The sequence below is a fragment of the Zonotrichia albicollis genome, chromosome 8 (assembly GCF_047830755.1).
Source record: "Zonotrichia albicollis isolate bZonAlb1 chromosome 8, bZonAlb1.hap1, whole genome shotgun sequence".
NCBI lineage: Eukaryota > Metazoa > Chordata > Aves > Passeriformes > Passerellidae > Zonotrichia > Zonotrichia albicollis.
This window is the reverse complement of record NC_133826.1, coordinates 4,636,429-4,664,238: the sequence shown is the minus strand read 5'-3', so window position 1 is coordinate 4,664,238 and position 27,810 is coordinate 4,636,429. Positions and strand designations below refer to the sequence as shown.

The 27,810-nt window shown below is 45.5% G+C and overlaps 1 protein-coding gene across 5 annotated transcripts; it reads right to left on the bottom strand.

Moving 5' to 3' along the window:
* On the bottom strand, positions 1-27,615 carry FYB2 (FYN binding protein 2). 5 transcript variants are annotated; one of them, XM_026790428.2, is made up of 20 exons: positions 27,459-27,615; positions 23,116-23,818; positions 21,624-21,818; positions 20,551-20,584; positions 17,542-17,630; positions 16,730-16,758; positions 15,783-15,814; positions 14,911-14,995; positions 14,059-14,200; positions 11,653-11,773; positions 11,511-11,554; positions 11,142-11,211; positions 8,848-8,931; positions 7,616-7,644; positions 6,776-6,836; positions 6,155-6,247; positions 4,440-4,524; positions 2,301-2,475; positions 1,169-1,202; positions 1-141 (listed from the first exon to the last, which is right to left on the bottom strand). In XM_026790428.2, the coding sequence occupies exons 1-20, from the start codon at positions 27,498-27,500 to the stop codon at positions 132-134; spliced, it is 2,157 nt and encodes a 718-aa protein (XP_026646229.2). In that variant the 5' UTR covers positions 27,501-27,615; the 3' UTR covers positions 1-131. The 5 variants fall into 5 exon arrangements, with proteins under 5 accessions (XP_026646229.2, XP_074401831.1, XP_074401832.1 ...); XM_074545730.1 differs by having other exon boundaries at positions 6,776-6,833; XM_074545731.1 differs by having other exon boundaries at positions 11,511-11,551.
* Positions 27,616-27,810: the final 195 nt, after the last annotated feature.

The window sequence follows — 27,810 nt, the reverse complement described above, 5'->3', positions numbered from 1 at the left end:
CAGTGTACAAAACTCCAGCTTTATTTACATTCCCATCACCACCCCACAGCTGACCAACATGGGCTGTCAGGGATGCAGGAGGCACAGGAGACCTTCAGGGATGCTCCAGGGGAGAGCAGCTCTCAGGGCAGTTAGTACTGTCTGTCTCAAAGAAAAAAAAAAATAAAGGAATTTTCCCAGCAAGGGCCACCTGGGTAAGGGGAGGCTAATTTCTATGAATTATGCATGAGCATGCAAGGAAATGCTGCAGCAGGGAATTTAAGGGTGTGCTTTGGCAGGGCAAGGCACCAGTGGCCCATGTTTGCAGCAAATGTGGATTAATATGGCATATCTGAAGGCAAGTCAGGAATCTCTCCAATTTACACAAGTCATGACTGGACAGGGCTTTTTTTAGCTGCAGTTGGACTGGAAACTTGTCCAGCAGCAGAGCAAAACTGGAAATACTTATTTAATATTTCATACTGGCTGTTTACATTAACTCCCCCTGCCTTCAGAAGTTTTAAGTACGTTTCTCCAGCTATCCCTACACAGGAAAGAGAGCAGAATATGTCTCAGAATCTCTGCTGGTCACAGTGACTCTGAGATATGTACAAACTTCTTTTTTCCCAGCCTGGCAGTTGAAGGAGGAGTCAGGATTTTTCTGTTCTCCTTCTCAAGGTTGTTTATTGTTTCTTATCTATAAAATTCTTTCTCTGACCCACCAAGGTCTGTCTGGCAGATCGGGTTGAGGCACACTGGAGTTATCTTTTATACTAAAAACTACATGTGCATTATTTACAATAACTTCCCAACAACTATCATCTATGTTAGACAGTGAGTTTCTACTCTAAACCAATCTAAAAATGCCAACATCATCCAGAAGATGGAGGCCAAGAAGAAGAAGGAAAAAGGACAAGGCACACCCAAATTCCTCCACCTTGGGACCCAAAGCCCCCATTTTAAAAACCTCAAAAATCTATTTTTCACCCCGTGACAAACTAACTATTATTCTACTTAAACTTCCTTGACTTGTAATTCTTCATATAAAGGTTGGTAATTGCTTTTTCCAAGGGCTAAATAAAAGGTACAGGGGTCTTGGGCTCTTAATTTAGCCCTCCAGGGCAGCCAGAGGAATTTCCTGGGTTCCCACAAATGTGCATCATAATAAATAAAAAAAATCAGAGATTACCTGAAGTTCAAGTGTTCCACCAGAACATAACCATCTGCGGGAGGAGGAAAAAGGAAGGGAATTAGCAAAATCCTAATCCTAGTCATTAAGAAGCTATGAACCAGCATTAGCCTTTTAAGCTAAAGAAAGAGGGACCCCCTCCCCCTTAATGATATGCCTCTACTAAACCCCAACCCCCGATTTTTTATCATGCTCACTTCATGGCTCTCTTTAATCATCCAGCCCAAACTTCTGCCATTCGTATCAATAAATCCCCCCTCTAACAAAGCACCCATCGCTCCAAGCACTACCCCCTGAACCTGACCATGAACTTCAGCTTCTTTGACCAGTTTTCAAGCCCATCCTTCCTAGGAATCCCACTAATCCTCATCTCCATAACATTCCCAGCCCTCCTACTACCATCCCTGGATAACCGATGAATCACTAACCGACTCTCAACCCTCCAGCTATGGTTTGTTAACCTAGTTACAAAACAACTAATGATACCTCTAGACAAAAAAGGACACAAATGAGCCCTGATTCTGACATCCCTCATGATCTTCCTCCTACTCATCAACCTTTTAGGACTATTACCCTACACATTCACCCCAATCACCCAACTATCCATAAACTTGGCTCCAGCCTTCCCCCTATGACTAGCTACCCTCCTGTTAGTGTTCAAAAACACATAATCACATAAGCGATTATATGTGGTGCTTTTTATTAAGAGCTCTGGGAATTGGGGTAGTTTTCCACCCAAACCTGATTCCAACCATACATCCGAGATGATCGTGTTTTTATACTCTATCGTTATATAACTTTCATGTTAATTATTAAACTTATATTGTTCTATCATATACATAGATTTCAGCTAAACATAGCCCCCTTAAATTTCCAACACAGTTTCTCATGATTCTTCTTATGATTATATAATATTCAATTACTAACCAATCATCACATCTAACAATTATATTATTTATCATACTGCTTAGGCAGGTGCAGTAATCTGAGAAAACACAAAGCCTAACATTTTCAAAGACTATCTTTAACATTTCCCAGGGCTCCACTATCACTCCTAACAGGACTGAGCTTCACTAGGATGTGCAGTGGTTTGGGAGGGAGTTTGTCACCCGGAGCCGGGCTGCAGACTCACATCTGCCCTGGGCGTTGCGGCAGATGACGGCGTGGCCCTGGGCGCCGTGGGCCGTGCCGTGCGTGTCGATGACATCCAGCTGTTCCCCAGCTGTGAGCGGCAGGTCGGCGCGGCGCTGGCTGCGCACCGAGCGCGCGGCGCGGGCCCTGGCGAGCACGCGGATCTCCTCGTGGTACTGCAGGAAAGGACAGGGGTTATTCTGTATCTGTGTGTGCAACCTCAACAGGGCGCTGGGGAGGGAGGGAGGGAGGGAGGAGGAGATTTCGGGATGGGTCGTGAGGCTTTGGGGAGAAAAACCCCAACAACGCCTCTGATGAAGATCCAGATGAGAGCAGTGTGACTGATGCCTTGGAGTGGCTACCTAAAAGGGAGGCTAGGCAAAATTAATAAAATTTGAAGAATGAAATTTGAAGAAATAATATTTGAAGAAATAAAATTTGAAGAATGAATTTTTAAGAATAAAATTTGAAGAAATAAAATATGAAGAAATTAAATTTGAAGAAATAAAAGTAAGTATTCGTTACCATGATATTTTATGAAAAATCCCTTTGTCGGGCTTTTTCTCTTAGAAGCCTCAGAAAAGAAATGTGAACAATAATTATCTGATGGCTTGGAATGTGGTTTGGAGGTTGTTTACTAACAGGTGTATCTTTGATTGGTTTTATGTGAATTGTTTCTACTTGATGATTAATCCCAGTCCAGCTGTGTCGGACTCTCTGGTCAGTCACAGGTTTTTATTATTCATTCTTGTCTAGCCTTTTAATAGCTTCTTTCTCTTTCTTTAGTATAGTTTTAGTATATAATTTTCTTTTACTATAATATAATAAATATAAAATAATAAATATAATAAATATACTATAATATATAATAATTATACTATAATATATTATACAATATAATACATATATAATATCATATAATACCGTATAATATCATAATAAATCAATCTTCTAAGAACTTAAAGTCAATTTTCATCCTTCACCTCCACCACCACAACAGATATTTATTTTTTTTAGGCCACATTTATTGCAGGCCTTCAATACGTACATGTTGGGCAGTCAGGAGCCTCCTTGAGGCTACACCCAAGACAGATGGTGGTCATGAGTTTTTCAGACAATTATAAGCTTGGTCCATTTAAATATCAATTACTCCTCCAATTACAACTTCAGGTAATTGTGGGAAATGTATTTGTAGAAAATTGTAGAAAATTTGTAGAAAATTTGTAGAAAATGTATTTGTAGAAAATGTATTTGTAGAAAATGTATTTGTAGAAAAGCCTGACAGAAGGCTCACACAGTATGTAAACCTTGAGATAAGAAATGCTGACTTAGAAAGGGAATAGGACAGACATTGTTGAGAGAGAAATGGAGCTAGAAAAAAAGTTTCAAAGGATGGCCTTGCAAAGAAGACAAAATACTTTAGAGAAAAAGAACTATGAAAGATGCACTGAAGTAAGACCCATGAGGGGTAATATTAGATGATTGGCTTTAAGGCATTTACAGCATGGTGTGGCAAAAGCTGTTCGGCCAAAAAACACTTATAATATATTGTAGTTAGGAAGTAGTTGGCTTCTGATTGTGATGGAGTGAATTATAACACCTGTACTGTCTCACCCTTCACATGAGACTGAAAATGAAATAAAAGTTTTTAAAACACCTCTCAGTTGTCCATCTCTGGGTCAGAAAAGGGCTTAATCTGACAAATTGGTGCCTCATGTGAGGAGATAACTCAGCACCAGTTTGCTCCCCCTCAATTCACTTTTGTCTGTACTTCTCTGGGCCTGAGGCAGTGAGGTGTCCTGGAATATCAGGCCTAGAGGGATTGTTTTGTCTGACCAAAATGTGAACACAGTTAACTGATACTTTATATGGAGTTTAGAGTTATACACTAATGCAGTAAGGGATTTGAAAAATATAAAAGCTAAACCCTAAGGCATCAGCTGAGGACCAAGAAGGTGCCACCAGGTGTCTTTTAAGCAAACCACAGAGGTGCTTTTCTCCTCTGGACACCCCAGATTAGGTGAGAAGGCAACAGGTCAGGGGAAAACTTTCCCAGCACAGCTGAGGACCAGCAACAGGAGTAGTTTAAACAAGCCACAGAGCTGCTTTCCTCCCCTGGCACAGTGAGAAAGACACCCACCATAAATGTCTCTCTAAACAACTTCTCTTCTTTGTCCATCTTCTTGCTCTTTTCTTCACTGCTCTTCTTGAATTTGAAGATATTTCTGCAACAAGAGAGAGAGACACACATACATTTACATTTCTGACCTGCAATTAAATAACCCCTGGCACATCTGAAATTGCAACCCAAAGCCTGATTCCAGCCTTGCCTGCAAGGAACTCTTGGAATAGAAAAGCACACAAAGTTCACATCCCTATTTCTTTGAAATGGGTGCATAGACAACTCAAATTTAGTGAGGCACAACTTGAGCATTTGGGATAATTTTTTTTCTTTGTTCTGTAAGCAGCGTGGGAACAAATAAACTCTCTATTGAGTGTTTCAAATCAGCCCCATTTATATGGAAGTCAGCAATTCACTTTTCCCCCAGCACTTTGTCTCCTTCTGGTTTTATTTATGCTCAGAAATAAAGGGTCCCCAGATAAATCTCATCCTGAGTCACTTATGGAAGTGGGGTTTGACAAAGCTCTCCAGATTTTCTTTGGGATTTTTAGCACACAGAGGAGAAAGTCCCCCAAGCAGACATTTATATGGCATTGTAAAGTGGAAAACAAATTCTTATAACCCACTAAAAGGGAGTGGGGCATTTCCTGCATATGGGGATGCCACTCTTTCTGATACACAAAATTACAGCTGCAGCATTCATTTTAAAACTAAGGAAACAAACACCAAACAAAAAAAACCCCACCCATTTGTAATAAATTATTAATCCTTGGCTCATTTTGATGCACTTAAAGAGGAAGGGAAACAAGAGCTGAAATTAGGGACTTTTAAGCTGTGAAGAGATTCCTCCTTGGGCAGCACCTGTGATCTCTAAGAGAAAGTTGAAATTGCATGGACTCCCTGATGATCTGTAAAGTTACACCTGAGATTCTGCACAGCACAACCAGTGGTGCTTGAGCAGCCCCATGCAGGAACTCTGTGGTGAGAACCCAAAAAATGGGTCTCTGATTTACATTCAAAGTCCCAGGTATTAGGTAATGAAAAAGGCCATTGTGATGCTTGTTTTTGTGGTCTAAAAGGGAAAGGAAATCTCTCACTTCCATGTGAATTTTTGCAGCACCAATAACAAAAAAAAAAAAATTAAAAATTTGCTTTTATGTACAAATGGCACAGCAAGAACCAATGTAATCAGCCCAAATAATCAATACTTTAAAATACAAAGCTCTTGCCAAAATCATAGAATCTTAGAATCATAGAATGGTTTCAGGCCCTGCCATGGGCAGGGACATCTTTCATTATCCCAGGGTGCTCCAAGCCCTGTCCAGCCTGGCCTTGGACTCTTCCAGGGATCCAGGGGCAGCCACAGCTTCTCTGGACAACCTGAGCCAGGTCCTGCCCACCCTCACAGGGAGGAATTCCTTCCAAAAATCTAATCTAAATCTACTAAAATAGCAAAAAGGAGCCAAATATGTAGGAAGTAACAACTTTTGGCTCAGCTCAGTGGAAAGTCATGACAAGACTTCAGGATAAGACCTCTGGGTATCCTCCCCTTGTGCTCAGCTCTGATCCAAGGGTTTGCTTCACCCTTGAGATATTTTCTGCAAAGACTCCTGAAATCCTGCACTATCAACCAGCACAAAACGTCTGTGCAATCAGGGACATCCTGCTCCTGAAAGCACTCATAGATGTGCACAAATTCAGACAAAATGGGAGCACAGAATGGAAATCAAGACCTTTCCGCGTCGTCGATGCTTTTCCTCTTGTCCTTGTACTCTTTTGCCACCCGAAGTTTTGGCATCCGGACTCTGTACTTGTCATCCTTCCCTCTGAGAGGAGCAGACAGGCAGGAATTCAGGTTTTTCCCAGCAGATTGTGTCCCCTCCCCAGATCCCTGTGCCTACAGAGCCTGGATTTTTCTCCATCTCCCCCCAGCCCTGCACTGAAACGCAAACACTTGCTGTGATTTAGACCAGCACGCGCAGCCACCACAGTCATCTGGCAGCAAGACACCAGGACATGCTGTTCCTATTAAAAGTAATTTTTCTGACAGGGAGCCTGCCAGGACGGGGCTGATAATCGGGTCTGGGAGACGGAGTTTTCCTTCCTTAGGAAAAAGATCTGATTTTTCACGTGTTTCAGGGAGCTGCTCTCTCCTTTTCACGTCTCTGGCACTAACTGGGTAACAGATCCTGCCAAATTAAACACACACAGGGAGGGCACCTGGACTGTCTCCAGAGGACTGAATCCCAACCAGATCATGACCCTCAGTGGGTTACAGTACCAGGCACAGGTTTGTGCCAGAAGGAAAACCTCCTTGGGTTGAGGACAAGCCCAGGACAGGGCATCCTCCTCACCTGGTCTCTCTCTGCTCCACCTCGACATCATCATACACGTTGTCCTCCTGGGACACAGCTGCTGTCAACCAAAATGCAGGACAGAAAAGGATTAGGAGATGTCCCTCTGAGCCTGGAACCCCAAATAATCTATTGCAGAGGAAAATTTGGGCTGGTGCTTGTTGCCCAACCCAAAGGGGTCAAGGAAATGCAAGAGGAGCCTCAGAGCTCCCAAACACCCAGCAAAGGTCCAGCACAAGAAATGATGCTTGGGTTGGTTAGTTGTGTTTGTGGGCAGTTTTCTGCAATGGGTTTGGCCATCCATCTCCATGGATGGAGCAGGAGCAGCAGCAAAGCCCCAGGATTGCACTGCAGCCAGCCCAAGCAGCGTTCCCAACACAAGGACTCGGGTATGTTCACTCCAATGGTCAACTCCTGAAGGTTCAGGTTGCATCCACCCTGTTTATGTAAAGGAACTTGACTCTCCAGCAGGCAGGAATAAAGAGTTTTACAAAGACTAAATCTCTTTGTAAAGTGGAATTATTTATTTTTTAAAGCTAGAGTGCCACGGGCTCACATACCACTGCCAGCAGTGGTTCTGCACGGACTGTTTCACACCTTACCTTGCTGGACATACCCAGATCTGCAGGAGGAATGCTCCTCTTTAAAGCAAAACCACCCAAAAATGAACAAAACCCCACTCTCAAATGAAATACAAATCTCTGTCAAGTCTTCAAAGCTACTTCTGCCAAAATACATGATTTTCAGACAGGCACAGTGCATCAAGCTGATTGTACAAAACATTTGGCTCTTCAAACCCACACACAAATTCCCAGGAGTTAGGTACAGGTATGTGCTTACCTAAATTTGGTACTGAAATGGAAACCAGCCTGTGGATAGAAAAAATGGCTTTTAGAAACAAATCTGCACATCAGCAATGCCCAAAAAGCCACGAGGAGCCCCCAAAAGCTGCCAGTGATGCTGCTGAAGTGACAGAGACAGGTCGAGGTGCATGGGCTCCATGGTACCAACAGTATTTCCCAAAATGATATCCCTTGCTAAATAAGCATTTCCACCCTGGCAACAATAAGAGCCATGTGTTCATCAAGCAGGAAAGATCTACACTGCATCCAAAGAACAGTCCAAACTCCTGCTGCCCTTCTCAGCAGCAAGGGGATTGCTGGACAGTTGGAATTTTTAGTCAGTGGCAATTCCTTCCTATAAGTCTGCCAACATCAGGGGTTGTCCAAGAATTTAAAGGTGACAATTCTGTAGATATCTAAGATTATTTCAGGAGCTTTAAGGGCTCTTTGAAACAGGAGAATGGCACAATATCAGGTGGGTCTTTCCCTATTATGATACTTGTATTTGAAGGAGCTGCTGGAGGGCATCTTATGTGAAAAGGTTTGTAAGGAAAACCTTCCTGACATGAAAGAGGAAATGTTTAACCTGTAATTCCCAAAGAAATAAGAAAAGGAAGCATTTTCCTGGAGTTCAGGCACTGTGCACAGGAGGAGGCAACAGTGGAGGACAGGATCTGCAGGTTCTGCACACCTGAGGAAAAGGCAATTTCCCCGGAAACTTATGGGCAGTTTTGAATATTAGAATACCCAAAAAGGCACTGTGGGAAGTTACACAATATTCCCCACCCTGTTAGAATGAAAACTCGCTGTTAAACTTCTCCAGCAGATGCTTTTGCTCTTGGCTCTGAATGAAACTTGGAATAAAACCCCACATCAACAAGGCTGTCCCCAGTCCTGGCAGCAGGCATCACCTTCCTACATCCCCCTGTGCATCTTCTGCCATACCGAGGCATCAGAAAGGTACCAAAGGCAACAGAAAATCTATGAAAACCTGGAAACTGCTGTAGGACCAGCTCCAGGAGATTCCTGATGCTACAGGTTCTGGAGAAGCTGCACAGATGGGCCATTTGCCATAGTAGCTCCTAGTGAGTTGACAGAAGCACTTTTGGCCTATGTTTCCAAAAAAAATATCTGTATTCCTTAGTCCTAGACCTCCTGCTCTCCAATAATTGCCAGGAGGAATGCTCAGGTTTGAAGGGGCAAGGGGTGGGACCACCAGCATTTTCTTACCTTAGGTTGTCCTTGAGCCTGAAATTGTTCAGCTTCAACTTTTCTATCTTAAACAGGTTTCCAAATCTCTTCTGTTTTTCTGTTCTGTCCCAAAGTGAAACAGCTTTTAAATTAAAAGAGACACAAGGTGCAGAAGCAGCCCCAGAGATTCTGGGGGCAGGGAAAGGAAGGGCAGCAGAGCCTGGACCTCAGGTCAGAATTTAAGTGTTAACAGCATCATATGGATCACAGACTCAGTGGGATCAGCAGCAGAACAGAAAAAGGTGCTTAATAATAAGTCCATGCTCATATCTTTCCTTAACTTTAAACTTTTCTGTGTTAATTGAAGTTGTTCTCCTCTGACCCAACAACCAGAGGGTGATCCAGGTTTCTTGGGAGTGAAAACTCCTGAGGAAAGGGCTGCTTTACCCAGAAGCATTGCAGTGACCATTAAAGGGGACATCAGGGGCACCTTCTGAGCCACCCTCCATCCCACATTTCCATTGTGTGTGTGTCCTTGAGGAGGATGGTCCACAGCACACACTTCTCTCTGAAGTTTACAAAGGCTGCAAATTAACACTGCAATTTTCCTGTAAAGTATCTGCAGGCAGCCCAGGTCCTCTCCTGGGGGTCATTACCCTGCACAAGGACCATTAAAAACCTTTTATGTGTCTCAGCACACTTAATCCTGCCCGTGGGATCAATAGAGAGATCACAGAAAGGCTGGTTAGGGGATTAGGACCCTGCCCTCTGAAACCTTTGAATTTGGTCCCAAACGGCCTTGAAATTCCTCTGCAGCCCCAGCAAGTTGCTCTCCTCCTTTTGTGAGTCAACCAGAGAGTTTAATTTCTGCATCCATGTGCAGGGGGGTGAAGAAGAGGCAGGGATGTGCTTGCCAGGGGAGGGGATGTGCCTGATCCATGTGGGAACACCTTCCTTTGGGATGGAGGAGCTGCTGCTCCCCCACTACGTGACTCCCACGGACAATTTGCAGAGAAATGACACTTTCTTTGTCGCGGACATCTTTTCATTAAAAATCCTTTCCTTAGGATTTTTTCCTCCTGAGAAGCTGAGAGGAACAAAATGTAAACAATGATTATCTGCTGCTGTGGAATCCAACAGGTGCATCTGTGATTGGCCCATGTTGGATGTTTGTAATTAATGGCCAATCACAGTCAGCTGGCTCAGACAGAGAGCTGAGCCACAAACCTTTGTTATCATTCCTTCTTTTTCTATTCTTAGCTTAGCTAGCCTTCTGTGATGAAACCTTTTCTTCTATTCTTTTAGTATCGTTTTAATGTAATATATATCATAAAATAATTAAATCAAGCCTTCTGAAACATGGAGTCAGATCCTCGTCTCTTCCCTCATCCTGAGACCCCTGTGAACACCATCACACTTCCTTCTTTTAATAATCATCCTGCCACCTCCAGGGGGTTCAGCTTTCCCCTTTTCCTTTCCTCTCTGTCACACACAGGCTGGGCTGGGATGCAGATGCAGGCCAATGCAGGCTTCTCATCCATAAGGGAAAAGCAGATGTTCAGCAACACCTTGTTATTCCTCCCACACTGCTGCTCAGGAGAGAGCCACCAGATGCACTCCAAGCAATCCTGTGCCACATGTGCCTTTCCCAAAGGCTGCCTCTGTTCCTTTCAAAGGCAATTTTTACTGCATGAGGGTAGGGAACCCACAAAACACAACTAAAATTCACCTTACACCTCCTAATCCATTTGGGAAGCTCAGGCAGCGCATAAACCAGAGGCTGCAAAACTCATTGGTTTTATAACACACCCCGTGGAAAGCAAATATCTTGAGAGGCTGCATAAAAAATGAGCTGCTTGCAGGTTAGTTACAGCACATCAGGTTCTTCTCCAGCCTTTTGTGATCTCAAATGTGAGCATTTTGTCCTGTTTGTCCCTTGAGCATCCCCTCTTTTGGCACACACAAAAAAGGTGCAGCCAATTCTCAGCCACAGCTGAGCAACACTTTGAATGAGGAGAAGGCAAATGAGGCTGTGCTGTTGATGCAGGAATGGGTCTGGGAGGGCAGCACTTCCAAAGGATGGAGAGTGTTACAGGAAGAAAAATCCCTCTCACTGCTCTGGGATTCAATTTTGGTAATGGCTTTTTGCTCCCAAAGTGTTAGCCAAAGGGGAAAGAGGGAGGAAGAAGGGAAGAAACCCACCCACACAACAGCTTTCTGCAGTTGAGTCAGGAAAAAAAAAAAAGAAAAAGGCTTGCAGCCAGTACCTGGCATGTGAGATCAAGGCTGAATGGCCAGAATTTCAAAGTACAGGCTAAGAAATTGCAACTTACCCTGGTTTTGCTGGGTTATCACCCCCAATCTCAACATCTTCATATGTTTCCTCGTAGCTGTTTCCTGAAACTTAAAACCAAGGCACGCCATTAGGACAAGTTCAGTAGCAATAAGGTGAGGTTTGCTGGACAAATTGCACCCAGACCTTTTACATTTCACTCTTCAGGGCTGCTCAAATGAATTCCATGCTAGACATGGAATTCCATGCTAGACATGCACACGACTCCCCACTGGTTTTAATGGGAATTCAGAGCAACCCAGCCAGGAGGAGACACTGTAGATGCTGAAAGTGAAACAAAACCATTCCCAGCATCTCCCAGGGACCAGCCCAAATTAAAAGCAGATTCTGCTTGAGCTTCCCCACTTACTGCTGTCTGAAGTGAAGGAACTGGAGGCATCTGAGCCGTGGCTGCTGGAAGACACAAGTGAGACATGGGGGAATGCTGCAGGAGGGATTTTAAATGACATTTCCTAGGCACAGGCACTGCAAGACCCCAGGGCCACACTCACAGTCTGTCCTGCAGCTCCTCAACATCATCATAGATGTCCTCTGGGGCCTGCAGACACTGCCCAGGGCTTTGGGCCAAGGCTGATCCTCCTGGCTTTGGAGCACCAATACCCATGCTGTGCCCTGGAAATGAGATTATAAATAAATACATGAAATAAATTATAAATAAATTAAATATACTATTAATAAATGAAATATACTATAAATAAATAAAATATATTATAAATAAATGAAATAAACCTTTCCTTTAGGAGCTTTTCTGAGGAACTCCTCTCAGAGAAAGGAAAACTGTTGAGGATAACACAATAAATAAGAACCTACAAATATATTTTCCATTCCAGGAAATTCTTTGCTCTGAGACACTTCAAGAAACAAAAGTGAACAATTTTCAAAGTTTGTAGCTTTAAGAGTCGTAAAAATATTTTATGTTTAAAGAACTTAAAATGCCTGTCGATTTTTTCAATTGTGGCAACTCCAACCCAAATCTTCCTCACCTAAAAGCATCCAAGAGATTATTCTTGGATCTCAAGGGAGGGATTGGAGGGAGAGCTTGGCATGGTTGGTGGAAATGTTAAGAACCAAATAATGAACCATTCCTTTGGAATCCACCTGTAAATCAACACCTTGGGAAGGACCCAAGGAGGATGAGCACCCTGAGATGGATTTCACTGGGGGCTGCAATCAAGCCTGGGAGTTGCATCTCATGAGGTGAGAAACAGATTATTCCTGCAGAGCTCCTAAGTGGCAATGTCAGAACGTTAAAATTGACTTGAGAGAGTTGGAGCAATGCAGAAATGCAGCCACACAAATAAAAGCAGATAGTGTTTGTAAATGAGCAAGGGGAGTGCTCCAGGCCAGGCTGGGCAGGGCTTGGAGCACCTGGGACAGTGGAAGGTGGCAGGGGGTGCAAGGAGAGGAACAATGAAATGGTTCATTGTTTGGTTCTTAACATGTCCACCAGCCATGCCAAGCTCTCCCTCCAATCACTTCTCTGGAGATCCAAGAATAATCTCTTGGATGCTTTTAGGTGAGAGATTTGAGTCAGAGCTGCCACAATTGAAAAAATCGACAGACATTTTAACTTCTTTAAACATAAAATATTTTTATGACTTTTAAAGCTAAAAACTTCGAAAATTGTTCACTTTTGTTTCTTGAAGTGTCTCAGAGCAGAGAATTTCTTGGATTCCTGGAATGGAAAACATATCTGTAGGCTCTTATTTATTGTGTTACCCTCAACAGTTGTCCTTTCTCTGAGAGGAATTCCTCAGAAAACCTACTAAAGGAAAGATTTTTGTCATTTATTTATAATATATTTTATTTATTTATAGTACATTTCATTTATTTATAATTTATTTCAGCTCACTCCAACCCAAACCATTCTGATTCATGCAGTACATCTTGCTGGACACAGGGACCACCTCAACATGGTCCAGCTAAAGACCAAAACTTCTGCAAAACATCCAAATTCAGGAAATTAGAAAAGCAGGCCAATTGGTGGACCAAACAGTTCTCCAAATCAGCCTCTCTGTTGGAGCAGGAGGCTCACCAGGAGTACTTTGGGGGAAAAAAAAAATCCCAGCAGAAATTACCTCCAGCTGTTCAAAGGTCAAGCAAACCAGCAAGATCTTTTACAGAAACAGACACCAACCAAACCAGAAAATTATTATGAGGTGATTTAAAATAATAATAATAAATAAAAAAAGAGAAATACCTGAGAACCACACCAATAAAAATAACCACGGTCACAGTCAATTTACACTTTCTCCCTCTCACTCCTGGTCTGCCCACAGAGCCCAACAGGGCCACTTTTCTCTCTTTCATCTCTGAAATGCTCCCATATCACACCAGTGGCTCGCAGAGCCTTTGCAGAACAGAACCATGAACATTTCATGCAGAGGGGATGTGATTTGGTTTAATTGTGCAGCTGAGGGGCCTTTCAGCAGCTGTGGCCAATGCCTCAGAGCATCCTGAGAGAAAGGAGCCCAAAGTCAGCCTGGCACCATGAGGAGATGGAGCAGGGAGAGGGAGGCACAGAGAGAGGCTTCAGGCTCTCACCCTGCTCATTTCCACCCCAAGGCTTGGCCAGCCCCTTCCCTGAGAGCCCATAAATGATGAGGAGCAGAGGAGATGGGTTTCAGCTCTCACGGATAAGGGCAATCTGCTAGGAAAACAAACACCTCGGCCGGGGCCGCGCAGATGGTTAACCAGCTTAGGAAGCTGCTCGCACAGCCAAAATAAATGATCCACACCAGAACGCAAACGCTCAGGCAACCTTTTGCCCCAGTTTAACTAAATTGGTTCAAGAGTTGCATCCAAATTCAACGTTCTTTCCCATATGGAAGAGACATTTGAGCGGCAGATGGAGCTGGGGACTGGGGAAACGCTCGGTGGTGCAATGAGATACTCACAGTGCTCTGCTCTGTCTCTTGCCAGCCCTGGTGGGGTTGGATACGTAGTATTTTGGGGACCAGTCACATCCTGCTTCCCTTGCAGAACCTTCAGCCCACCTCTGCCATCTGCCTTGGGAGACATGTACTCATTTCCACCTGTCTGGGGTCCAGTGTTGGGTTTGATCAGTGCAGCCCTCAGAAACAGATTTCTAATGTATATTTCTATTACACATCCATGCATCCATAAGAATATCAATTATCTGTGAACTTAAAACAGTTTCATGTCACAGACATCTTTTATGAAAAATCTTTTCCTTAGAATTTTTCCTCCTGAAAAGCTAGAGGCGTCAGGAACAAAATGTAAACATTGATTATCTGCTGCTGTGGAATGCAACAGGTGCATCTGTGATTGGTCTCATGTGGATGTTTGTAATTAATGGCCAATCACACTCAGCTGGCTTGGACAGAGAGCTGAGCCACAAACCTTTGTTTTCATTCTTTCTTTTTCTATTCTTAGCCAGCCTTCTAATGAAATCCTTTCTTCTATTCTTTTAGTATAGTTTTTATATATATATATATATATATATCATAAAATAATAAATCAAGCCTTCTGAAACATGGAGTCAGACCCTCGTCTCTTCCCTCATCCTCAGACCCCTGTGAACACCATCACAGTTTCACACCCTTCCCCATCAACCTTTCAGGCTGAAGCAGTGCAGTGATGGACAAGCAAAAGAGAAGGTGGAAACCCCCTGGGATTAAGGGCTGAAGTTTCCCCAAATGTTTCCTTAATTGTTTCCTAAACAGAGAGAGGACAGAAGAAGATACATCCTATCATAATCATTAAAATTAACCTCAAGGATACAATACCTCAAACATTTTGTTCTCCTCCAGTTTTGCTCTTCCATCACTTGGTTTTCCCTCTTTTTCATCCTCTGTCAGAGCTCTTTCCGGACTGAAATGTTCAGAAATGAGAGAGATCTCAGACACTTCAGCACAGTCACAAACACACTGCCTTGTGACAGTGCCAAAACAAGCAGCTCCTTTTCCCTCTGAATGAGGGAGATGCCCAAATGACCACCAGCAAAGTGAGGGCAAATCCCAATCCAAAGGCCAGTGGTCACTCAGGGATAATACAAATAATTCTTGGAAGAGACACAAATTAATATTTTTGTTTCCTCACAGCTGGAAAGGACAAAATAGATTTATTTGTGGTGGCACCTGGATCACACAATGTGCCTCTCAACACATTGAGATTTGGGCAAGAAGAAACAGCAACAGGATGCAGGACTTGATACCTTTTTTCTCCACAATTCCCACAAAAGTGACCCCTTTTTATAACTCTTCAATCACCACGAAAAAACCCAGCCTTCAGACAGTGACCATAAACACACACCACAAAGAGCTCAAAGTGGGACATTTGCAGGGTGAAATTCAGAATGGACCTTGCCTTGCCTTGGACCTAGAACCAGGTGCCCCAGTTTGAGAGCCTCATAACTCTCCCTGTTTAGAGGTTTCAGTAGGAATAGAGAGTGTAATTTTTTAAAATCTTCCCCCCAGATATGTTTTAGAATGAAAATCTTAGGAACCACAAGTGCTGGCAAAGAAAAGCATCATCTCTGCTGTCTTGGTCATGAAATATATGAAATTTCTTTATATTTACTGAGTGTTACAATATTCAATTCCTAACCCTAATCAGCTGTGGGGCTAGAAGAAGTTTGAGGGAGAGGAAAGGAAATTACCTGGATTTGGCAAAGGGGAAAATCTTCTGTTTCTAGAATAAAGCAGAGGAAAGCCTTCAGCCACTGTGCTTTTCTCAGCAGTCAAGCTTTCATACAAGGCCTCAACTGTCAACCAGCATTTAAATAAATATTTCTCTAGAAAGCCCAGAAGTATTTTATGTTTGGAATAGTCATCAGAAAAGGATATTTCATCTCCTTTGCAGGACAGGGAATGCACATATTGACAAACTATCCAGGGATAATAAAATAGTGCTGGTGTTGGACCAATGGAGCTACAGGTCAGCATGGAAGCTATTACAGAAAGGAGAGGAGGAGGAAGTTTTTAAAATTTAAATAAAGTTTTCCCAGCCTGCCATAAAGTGAGACTGCAGCCAAGCCAGAGAACCTCTGTGCAAATCACACAGAGATAAATATGTTTGGGAAGCTGTGCTATTTCCCAGGCAGTGGGATGGCTTTGCAAGCCAGGACCTGAAACTGGAGTCTGACATCTCACACAGAGTTCCAGCAGGGCCAGAGCTGATGGCCAGGACATGGACACCTCCTGGCACGGGGTGATGAGCTCTCCAAATGTGCTGCCAAGCCAAGCAGCCTGGCTTAGTTTTGCTTTTACATCCTCACAGAGGGATCACCAGCACCAGCTCACCCTTGGCAGGAAATTCCAGAACATTGCAGTAGATTTTTTCCTCCAAAAATTCACATTCTTGATATTGGTGCTTAACACTTGGTCCACCACCACGATCCATCCAGCTGGTGTTATCACTTCCTTACATTTCTGCAGTGGAAATCAAGGGAGCTGACTCTTCCCACTGGTATGTTTGGGAATCTCATTAGTCTTTGTGTCCCCTCTGCAATTTCTTATTTATTTTTTGAGAGTCTTCACAGACAGCACACAGAGAAATTCTTGGCAGGTAAGAAATACAGATATTAGAAGTTTTCAAGACGCTTACCTTGTGTTTTTGAGGCTCTGCCTTAGGTGCTAGGAAAGATATTTATGAACAGATATTAATGTTAAAGTCACTGCACTTTTAGGTGCAAAACTCAGCTTCAGCTGGGATCCTCAGCATGCAGGCACACATTCCCCATGGACATCCCCCATGTCCTACAGCACTATCCCTCTGCTTTTTGAGCATTGTTAAAATTATGCTAAAATATGTGAAAAACATGCAGGGGGCTGCAGCCCCAAGCCTGACTGGCCACATTTTCAGGGATCTGTGAAATCCCAGGGGGATGTGGCAGTTCCCCCACAAGGGATTTGCTTGGCTCCTTTCCCACTGGGAGATAAAACCCATGCACATGGCAGAAATGACCTTCCCAAAGCTCCCATAACTTCCCAAACCTTCCAAGCCTGGAAAATGCAAAAGCAGAGCAGTGGCACCTTTGACAGAGAAAATTATACTGGGAAAAGATATTGATGGACCTGGAAAAGTCTCCTAGTCTTTGCCCTTCTGTTCCCAAGAAGATGGTGAGGTTTGCCTCACTACCTTCTTTTATTCTCCTCTACATCGGTCATGTCTTATGATATTCCCCACTGAGTTTTACTATAAGCATCACTTTACTCCAGAATTTTAACATTTTTTGTCATTGCCCCAGAGTCTTCACATTGCACAGGGGGACAGGACACTCATACCTGTTCTCCCAGACCATTGCGCAGCTGCTTTTCTCAACAAGAAACTGTATTATTTCCTATTATTTCCTATTTTAAAGGCTTTTTTTCCCAGCTAGCACGTAATTCACCTCCCAGTGCTGCCTTTCAAAGTACCTTCAATGACACTCAAGGTTGTGGTGTCCCCAGACTGATTCAGGTACATTGGGGCTTCTTCATAATTATTCTGCTCTTCAAGCTGAGCACTGAGAAGATGAAAAAGAGAGAAAAGATATTTTTTTTTTCCTGTTCCATTTAGTAGTATGAACAAAAGTTATTCATCTTAGGGACAAGGAAATCAAGAGCTTTGATAGTGAGCCTACAAAAAAGCAAGGTGAAATCAGGGATTCCTCGGAGGGAGAGGAGACCTGTGGCAGATACAGGGCTCAGCTGAACCTTCCCACTGCTCATCCTTTGGGAGGCCAGGCTGCATTCAGAGGGCTCAAAGCACATCAGGAGACTTCCTACCAGGGTTAGAGCCTCCTGCCTACAGCAATCCTTCAAGCAGAAATAGAAAAAAACAAAAACCAAAAACCAGAAAACAAAACAAGGAAATCGAAGCGCAGCATTTTTCAAGCCTACTCAGGTACTTTGAAATTGATAAGCATTCCCAGTTGAACTCTTTGGCACGTGGGTTCTCATGGAAAGGATCATTTAAAGGTGCTGTTCCTGAGCTTATCAAGCCACGCACTCCATGCCAGCACTGTGAGTGGCACGTGCCAGCCATGGGAGGAAGGGAAGCACCACAGCTCCAGCACCCCACAGCCCCAATGCTGGGCTCCCCAGCCCCAGTTCCCACCTCCCCATTCTCCTTTTTCCTTTCCTCCTCCAGAAATTCACATTAGAGCAATCTGGGAGAAGATGGAGGGGTAAAACCCCAGCATTCCTGAATTACCCAGGCGAATCCACCGGCCCTTCCCCTCCGCCCACAGTGAGGGAATTTTTGGCATTTTAGGAATGCACCAGGAAGCAGCAAAAGCACAAGACAACGCTTGTAACACACGTGGGGGACAGGGTAAGGTGGGGAAAGAGCAGAAGGGAGAATTCTAGCAGGAACTTCCTCCTTCTAACAGTAAAAGCCCTCAGGGAGGGTCTGTTTTTCCTGAATCACCTTGCTGTCACCACTCAGCTTCAACAGAGAAAGGACGAGGGGGAAACCTGAGCACAAGGAACAAGAAATTCAAGGTGCACTTTGACAGCAGTGGAATCAGAGAAGGAAAAGCCCCTAAAGTGAAGCAGGGGGCTGTGCTGATGGCAGGGGTGTCCCCTGCAGCCCCCAGCCACCCTTGTGTCCCATAGAGTGCTCCTCATCCCACACAGCCCAGGAATTGCCAGCACCACAAACTGTGCCAGCGTCTCCAAGAGACCACACTCCATTCCAGGTGAGGCTTCGAGGAGGGGAATTCCTGTCCCCACACTGCTGTTATTTTGCTTTTATGCCAGAGTTATTTAAGTAATTCCCCCTGTTATCACACAGTTAATATTTAACAAGTGACCTACTGTAAGGACCATATCACAAGTGTTGGAGCAGGACAGCTAACCCTGCTGCATTGCATTGCCAGAACAGCTTTGGAGGAGGTTATTTTTTGACCAGTTCTCTTCTGACAAGCACAGGTTAAAAGTTAACACCAGCCCACACTGGCAGGGGCACCTCATGATGTCAAGAACAACTTGCTGTGATAGCTGGAGGAGTTGTTTGGGCACAGAAAGTATTTTAGGAATTCCCCTCTCTTTGCTTTGGTGCAGCTGATCCATTTCCCCTTTCTACACCTACAACAAAACCTGTGTATGAATATTTTCCCCCCACTTTTGCTGCTCTTGTACAAATCCCAGGCTGCTGCACAGCCACAAGTCAGAGACCAGAAAAGTCAGGATCTTCCTGCATACAAAAATAATTGTGTCTGCAAGATTTTTGAGCTGTTTCAGACAAACTCAAGTGATTTTGGACCACCTCACCTCAGCTGTGGAGGCAGCTGAAGGGCTGGGATAGGCAGGGAGGGCGGTGGCTCCTGTGCCCTGTTGTGCTGGCTGCACAAACACAGCATCACAGAATTGTACAGGAATAAAAATTCCTTTGCTGCTGGCAAAGAAACCCCCAACACCTTCTGGCTATGCCAGGGCTTTGTTTCAGCAACAACAGTTTCCAAAAGCATTTCTGTTCTAAAATCACAAAAGTTGAGTACACAGCAAACAGGAAGCAAAACTCACACACAGGGTGGCGGTGATGACTGTGCAACTAAAGCAGTGGCAGAATTCTACTCCCCACCAGCTAAACCAGACCTAAAGACATGGATATGGCTCTCCATGAGGTTTTAAGAGCCCTCAAGAGAAAAGAAGGATGAAGTTTTCTCCATTAGGAGAGGGCCCTCCCAGCCACATTTGAGCTTGCCATGTAGCTCCATCACACACAGAATCCTAGGATGGGTTGGGAAGGAGCCTTAAAGATGATCCAGTTCCAAACCCTCCCTCTCCCACAAGCAGGGACAACCTCCAGTAGATCAGGCTGCTCAGGATCACATCCAGCCTGGCCTTGCACTTTCCCCTGCCTTGAGCAGCCCCTGGAGCAAGCTGCTCATCCAGGATGGGCCATTCCCTCCAGGCTGAAGGGAAATGGGATGGGGATGCTCCCATTGATGCCTCATGTTTTAGCTTTTCTATTTTTCAGATTCTGTGCTGCTTTAGTGTGTGGGTCTGAGCTTCACATGAGGGAAGGTGAGCTCTGTGCACAGAGCAGGGAGACAAAACAATTCCTGCTCCAGCTGGGCACCAAGGACAAATGATCCAAATCTCAGCCCAGGAGCACAAACACCATGGGCTGGAGAGAGAAAAACAAGCAGGGTGGGACTGCCTGGGCTAAAGCTGGAATGGGACAATGAACTGCAAGGTGCAAATGGAGCAGAACTGATCCCAGGGACAGAGCCCGTGCCCCTCGGGCATTTTGGGGCCATTTTGGTTCATCTTGGGTGCAGCCCTGGCTGGGCTCTGGTGCTGCCCAAGGTGCATCCATTGAGGAGATCCTTGGAATAAATCCCTGCTCTATTCTGTCACTCTGTCCAGCCTCTAGATCAATCTTCACAGGGCATCCCCACCCCCTGTGAGGCACACCTTGCCTCTGCCCAGGCTCACCTTTCAGGGGTCAGGTAATCCTCTTCTGCAGCAGCTGCACACAAAGAACAGAGCATTAGTGATGGAAGGCAAGCCCAGGATCCTCCAGAGCACACGGGAGGGGTGACAGGGACAGCCCTTCCAGGGACAGCCCTTCCTGCTGCACACCAAGGCAGCCGTGACACAGCACTGCCAGCACAAACTGGGCACCTGCCTCTGTTCATTTGGCATTATTATTTCACATTTCCCGCCTACAACCTCAGGCTTTCTAGAGACAGATAATATTGGGAGGGCATGGAGATGATGGCATATAAATATAACTAGTTCCCCCCATCAGATTAGTATATTTAGAAAAGTCAGACTAGAAAACAGTGTCAATGAAAAACTCCCTCTCGTTCTTATCAAAGCCAGGGCACACAAATAAGAGCTGGCACTGTAAAGCCAAAGAGGCTTTAGCAGAGCCCTTCTTACAAAAGCAGCTCCCTTTGAATTCATCAAAAGTTGTGCCTAAAGATCTGGCTGTAATTAAGGCTGTATCTATAAAGAAACACCACTTAGCAGCTTACTAAGTGCTCCAGAATATTCTATTATGCGACATCAATAGGGTTTTATTATGGGAAACTGAACTTTTGCATTTCTTGATGTCGGAACACTTAACGACATTGCCCTCTGTTGTATTTAAAACAGAAGTGGGGGGGATTAGCAGACTGTTCTCTAGCAATTTTATTGTGCCTTCCCACAGTTGTGCGCTCCAGAGTGGAGGCATTTCCCATTGAAGGGGAGTGATAAAGATCAGCTGGGCTCACAGGCACTGCTGCTGCTGCTGCTTTACAGCCAGCTGTAAACTGCTCTCAGCACGCTGCACTTGGGAGGGAGCCGGATTTCTGGAAAACCAGATCCCTTCTCCAGATTAAGAGCAAAAATCAGCCCCACTGAAACTGCTGGGCTCTTATTAATGTTTGAGGAAGAAGTTATAAACGAGTAACAATGTCTGATTTCTGTGCACTGGAAATCAGCTGTCAATAAACTGCTCATTTTAATTCATTTTCTATAAAACAGATCTAGGGGGGAAAAAAATACTAAATATCTCTTACTTGTTTCATTTCCTCTGTGGAGCAAAGGCATGATGCTTTGGAAAGCACTGAGATCAACCTTTGGGGGTCTTGGAGGCTTCCCAGGGGCAGGACCCAGGGATGCAGCTGAAGGCAGAGGTTTAATCCTTGGCCACTTGCTCCCAGGGCTGTCATTCCATTTTCCTGCTCCAGGCTGGCAGAAGGGAGGTTCTGACTCTGCTCCAGAGAAGCACAAGGACAGGCAGCAATTAGCCCTGATTTAAGCAAAAATCCACACAAGATCATTAGCTGTTGTACTGACATTTCTAATCAGCTCTGCCTCCTCCATCACCACACCACCAGAATGGCAGGACAAGTGGAAATGCCCATTTTTACAGATTTTTACCACATGAACCATGTTGGGGTCTCAGCTCTTGACAGCTCCCTTCCTCTGGATTGTAAAATACCAGCCCAATTTTCTGCCCTGGTAACAGTTTAATCCAGCAGGATTTAGGGCTGTGGCTGTTTGCAGTGCTCAGTCCAGGTGAGGTGGCTTTCCTGGGTAAACAAAGACTTAAGGTTTTCAGTGCCCTATCACCCAGTTACCTCAGCAAGGCGAGCTTCACAGCCTCTGAGTCTCCCAGCAGCATTTTCTCTAAGAAATATCTTCTCAGATCTTAAATATGACCTTATGCAAAGCTGGGAGGGTGCAGAGGTGGTGGTGGTGGTGGGGATTCAGGTTTAAGCTCTTTTAATTAGAATTAAAGTGTCTGTGCAGACCAGCCTTTCACATCTGTGTGAAGTCACATTTGCCTTGGGAATGCAAATGTCCAAGGCACACCAAAATTAAGATAGTTTCCTGTTTTCAATTTTCAACCTACCCTCAAAATGTGAGCAATTTCTTAGAGTGAGTTTTTAAAAAAATTGTTGGATATGGGGAATCCTCCCCTTACCCAAGCAGAGCAGCAGTTTGAGACCCATTTCTTATCTTCAAGACCTCCAGAGCAAGCACAGAGCATTCTAATGGGCCAGCCTGGCCTCTTGTTTGAGGGTCCCAACCCTCAGGAGCTTTTCCCTCCTGCTGCCATACCCTGCACTTCCAGATCACCTATACACTCATATATCTCCATATTCAGTGTTTAGAATACACCTTTCCATACCAGCCCTTCACCTCTGTGTGAAGTCACATTTACCTTGGGATTGCAAATGGCCAAGGCACACCAAAAACTAAGATGGTCTCCTGTCCTCAATCTTCATCCTACTCTCAATATATGGATAATTTCTTAGAGTGAGGTTTTAAAATAAATGTTGGATATGGGGAATCCTCCCCCTACCCAAGAAGAGCAGCAGTTTGAGACCCATTTCTTGCCTCCAGAGCAAGTACAGAGCATTCCAATGGGCCAGCTTGGCCTCTTGTTTGAAGATCCCAACCCTCAGGATGCAGAGCCTCTGCTGCTGCCATACCCTGCACTTCCAGATCACCTATACACTCACGTATTTCTACATTTGGTGTTTATAATACACCTTTCCATACCTTTCTGGAGCTGAGGCGAGTGTCTGGGTGCACGATAACCTGGCAGGCAGAACGCAGGTGCCACCACACCCTCAGCCCCTGCTCCATCAGAGCTCCTGTGTCCTCTGGGAGCCTGAGGAAGGGCAATCCCTCTGCCATGCACAGCATCCTTCCTCTGGGCACGCCAGTCCAGCACAGGGGAGCTCCCAGAGGCTGCCATCCTGGCACTGCCTGATGCAGCAGAAGCTGCGTTGGCCGCCCGATGTGTTGGACTTGTTTTCTCCTTGCGGGATAACGTCTCTTCCCAGATCTGTAGGACGTGCTGGAAAGAATCTGGGAGCTGAGGGTCTTCTGGAGCTGTTTGGCTTGATCCTTGCTGGGCAGTGGCACAGGGGAGCAGAGGATTTTCTGAGCTGCTCTTGGGAGGACCCAGCCCTTTCTCTGCGGTGCTGTCCTTGCGCTCCTTGCTGTGCCCCATCTGCTCCCTGTCACCCCCAGGCTGTGCCAAAGGGCTGTGCTGGGTGAGCACAGGGGCTTGGGAGGTGGGATGGGCAGGTTTGGGCACTTTCACCTCTCTCTTAGGCAGGGGCAGAGGGCTGGAGGTGCTCCCTGCAGAGTCAGGTTTGGGGATGATCTCCTTGGGAGGTTTCTGCTCCGGCTTGTTGGCCGAGTTGGAGTCATTCTGAAATCTTGCTCGGAGGGCTTTGAAATCAGTCACACCTTCCTGGGTGAGGGGAGAGAGGAGAGCACAGAGCAGCTGCTTACAGAGGTGGCAACATGCAATTTAAACAGTCATCCTGTTTTCAGAGAGAAACAGGCTGCACACTCAGCCTTGGTCACCAAGGACATGCCGATCCTGCTGAAAATTTAAAAGCAGCAGAGGAGAATTTGCTCTTTCAAGGGATCCTCCAAAGGCTCACAAATCACTTCTGGTGAAGACAAAAGAGCTGAAAACAGGGGGAAAATGCAGGAGCACAGCATGAAAACCAAGCAGGAGCAGCGTGGCCAGGGGAAATGCCTCCTTCTCCCCAGTGATGGAGAATTTCCCTCGGGAGGATCTGGCAAACCCTGAATTGAATGTTAAAGCTTTCCTGGCAGGGGTGCTGCAATGCTGTTTATACACCTGCTGGGTATGAAAGCTGCACTATATTTTCAGTACACAAGCACCAAGCAGGGGAGAGGCCAGTGCTGCTGCAGAGATGTCCAATCCATCCCCACCCTCCTTGAGAAAACCACCATGAGAAGAGAAGCACCAAATATCCTCCTTGGTGCTGCACTCCTAATAACCTCTGGGACAAAATGCTCTTCCTCCAGGGTGCTGGTTCAGCTCAGGGTCCCTCAGGTCATCCAGGACTCTTTGGGTGCCTCTCCCCTTGTCTTTAATGCCACTCCAGGAAACAGAACACACAAAACCCAAACAGAGCATCTCCCACTGTGGGTGATGGATGCTGGCCATGACACTCTGCCCCTCTCCCACACAGTTACCAGACTCCAGGTTCTTGAAGAAAAGCAGCAAATCAGTGATAGTGCAGTTTAAAAGAGCACTCAGAGAACATTTTGTTTCAGTCCCTCACTCCCCTGCATCCCACGCTGGAGAAAAGGGAGCACAATTTTTGCCTGCAGTGTCGTGGCTTAAATTCAGCCCTGAACTGAACTAGGGAGAAAATATGAAGAAAAATTTATGAGCTACTTAAGTCCTTGAACTGCTCTATAACTTTTTATATGCCATGATTACATTAGGTGCTCTGCTCTGGCAGCTCAGTTCAGCGCAAGGCTTCACGAGAACCTGTCTAATGAGGAAATTGGAAAAAATTATCTAGGACAGAACTTCGTTATTCTGAAAAAAGCTCCAGCCTTAAGTGTTAAGACAGAACAGATGAATAGCATACTGAGGTTTTATTGCATTTAATTGCACGATTTATTAAACACTGACAATTTCTCTTGAATAACCCCTTTCACTGACTTTATTACTTTCACAGGGTAGTACATGATGTAAAGAACCAGCCCTTGGGGGAGAGGTTTGAATTGCTCCAATTATATTTCATATTAGTGGTCAGCAGCCTGATGCTGTGTGAGCTGCCCAGACAGGCTAATCTAGCAGAGAGCCTTGGGAATGGGAGCTTCCAGAGGCACACAGAGGATGAATCAGGTTTGGGGGGGAAAAAAATTGAAAAAAAAATCCCTCCAGTGATGCCAGACAGGAAATAAAGCAGCGAGCTGCCCTAATGCAATTGCAGGGAGCTGTGGCACGTGCTGCAGCAGTGGTTGAAGAGTTCAGAGCTGTTTACCTCCCCACGCTGATTTTCTTTACCGGAGCAAACAATTCCTCATCAGCGCCGTCAGAGACAAAGAAAAGAGAAAGGAGAAGTACCTGATTGTCTCAGTGTGCCTCAGGTGAGGCAGACATGGGGATTTTGGTCAGGTCTCTCCCTGGCACTGGCTGTGACAGAAATGGGCTGTGACAGTCAGGAGCTTGGCACTAAGTTTGATTAAAGTGGGATGGATAGGGGCTTTCATTCCCCCCCTCAAATTGTTATTCTTCTTGCCTTGAAACGGCAGCTTCAGCTGATTTGGCTAATTAAGAGGGAGATTATCTGTGCTCAATGCCCCTCACTAGGATGTGGTTCCCCCAGAGTGCAGCCTGATGGATGCTCTCAGAAAAAGGGACAAGTATGGCCCCAAACACAGAGAACTGCTGGGGTTAAATTGCCACCTCCTGCACACCCATACCCAGCTGGGCAATCCATCCCTCCCCAAAAAATCTCCTGAAAATGCTGTTTGCTTGCACAGGGCCCAGCTTAGCCAGACCCTCCAAGGTGCAGTGAGTTCTCCCAGTCTCTGTAGGGATAATTCTCCACCAGAGCCGGGGCTGTTTCAAACCACAAAGCCATCCAAGCAGCTCTCCTGTTTGATCCACACACCTTCAGGGAGATGCTCAGCCTAAACACGGAGCTGGGCAGGTCACACGTGGAGCCCCAGGGTCCCAGGGAGGGCTCAGGCCCACTGAAAATCAGAGCAGCGGACAAGCAGGGAGAATAAACTCATAAATTTAAAGGCCTGCCAAAAGCTCACAATGTGCATTACAGCTACATCTGGCCAAATAATTGACTGTGAATAATGCTACATTTGGCAAAAGCCCCTGCAAAGATGAGAGGGGAAGAGAGAGAAAAAAGGAAACAAACGTCCACTGGCCGGAAAGCTGTGAGGAGTCAGGGGACAGAAGCATTACAGAGTTAAGGGGCAGAGAAACTTCCCATATTTTCTCCCTAAAAATAAAGTGCTCTCCTAACATCAAGATCAGCCTAGGAAGCAGAATAAAGCTCAGCTTAAGCCTGTGATAAGGGTGGCTTTTAGCAGGAGGTTTGTGCTGATAGTTTGGATTAAACAAAAGGAATCTGAATTGCAGAATCCCAGAATGGTTTGGATTGCAAAGGACTTTAAAGATCAATTTCTTCCCACCCCTTGCCATGAGCACACCCAACACTGACCAGGTTGCTCATAGCCCCATCCAATCTGGCCTGGGACACTTACAGGGATGGGGCAGCCCCAGCTTCTCTGACCAGCCTCTTCCGGGGCCTCTCCACCCTCCAAGTGAAGAATTTCTTCCCAATATCTGATCTAACCCTGCCCTCTGTCAGTTTGAAGCCATCCCTCTTATTCTGTCATTCCAGGGCTTTGTCAGAAGTCTCCAGCTCCCCTGCAACTCCTTCAGGTACTGAAATGCTGCAATAAAGTCCTCCCAAAGCCTTCTCTTCTCAATTAATTAACTAAATCGAACTAATCCTCATTAGTTTCCTGTAGCTGCTTTTCTAAAAGGAATCAACCCAGGAAAATAAACCCCAAATAAACCCCATTCAAGACGTGGCACGCTGGACAGCCGAGAGGAAGCACTGCCTGTTCCCCTGCTGGAATTCCTCTGGCTTGTTCCATCCTTTATCTTGATTCCCCAGGGAGCTGTGGTGGGTAAATGTTTAATCTGTGCTGCCCTCTGCCCTGGCGTGGGGCTGCTGGAGCCAGGCCAGGCACCCCGGACAGGCTGAGCAGAGCACACTGCAGATACCATCGACTCATTAACCACCAGCTTCTCCCAAAGTAAACCAATAAACCCAACTCAGCTTTTTGTTACAGCAAGAGGCACAACTGCAGTGTCAGAGTGAGAGGGGAAGACAGCAGTGCTGGGAGCCCCTTTTTGGGGCAGCAAAGCAGTTTTTGTGTGGTCTGCACACAGAGCAATGAGAGAACACCTCACTCCCTGGATTAGCTCCATGGAGAGAACAACCCCAAGCCATGGCTCAGCAGCAGAAAACCGAGCAGAAATCCTTCCCCCGGGCCAGCTGCACAAGAGACAGAGCCCCAGCAGTTACCAGGTCCATCCCTCGCTGCTCCAGGCCAGCTCCAGGGTTCATTCAGGCCAGCATGCTCCGTGTGCCCTCCTGCTCTGCTGCTCTGCTCCAGCGCAGCCAAGCCAGCCCAGCCCAACCCAGGCGGAGCCAGTCCCGAACACCAAACACACCTGGGCTGAGCCTGGCTCTGCCCCCGGGGCGGGGAGAGCCTCACCTGGGCTGGGCTGAGCCACAAATGACAGCACAGCACAGCCTCATCCGTGCCCTTTAAAGTGCACTGCAGTCCAAACCATTCTGGGATTCTGTGGATCAGATTCCTTTTGGTTAGTCTAAGGTATCAGCACAAACCTCCTCCTACCCTTATCACAGGCTT

Bases quoted from the DNA above. Each gene is read 5' to 3' on its own strand.
- FYB2 (XM_026790428.2), bottom strand. From the start codon at position 27,500: ATGAACCCTGGAGCTGGCCTGGAGCAGCGAGGGATGGACCTG. The intron at 21,819-23,115 runs GTATGGAAAGGT...TCTCTGGAGCAG, and splicing joins CTCGCCTCAGCTCCAGAAAG to AGTCAGAACCTCCCTTCTGC. The intron at 11,774-14,058 runs GTGAGTATCTCA...TCTCATTTCCAG, and splicing joins AAGAGACAGAGCAGAGCACT to GGCACAGCATGGGTATTGGT.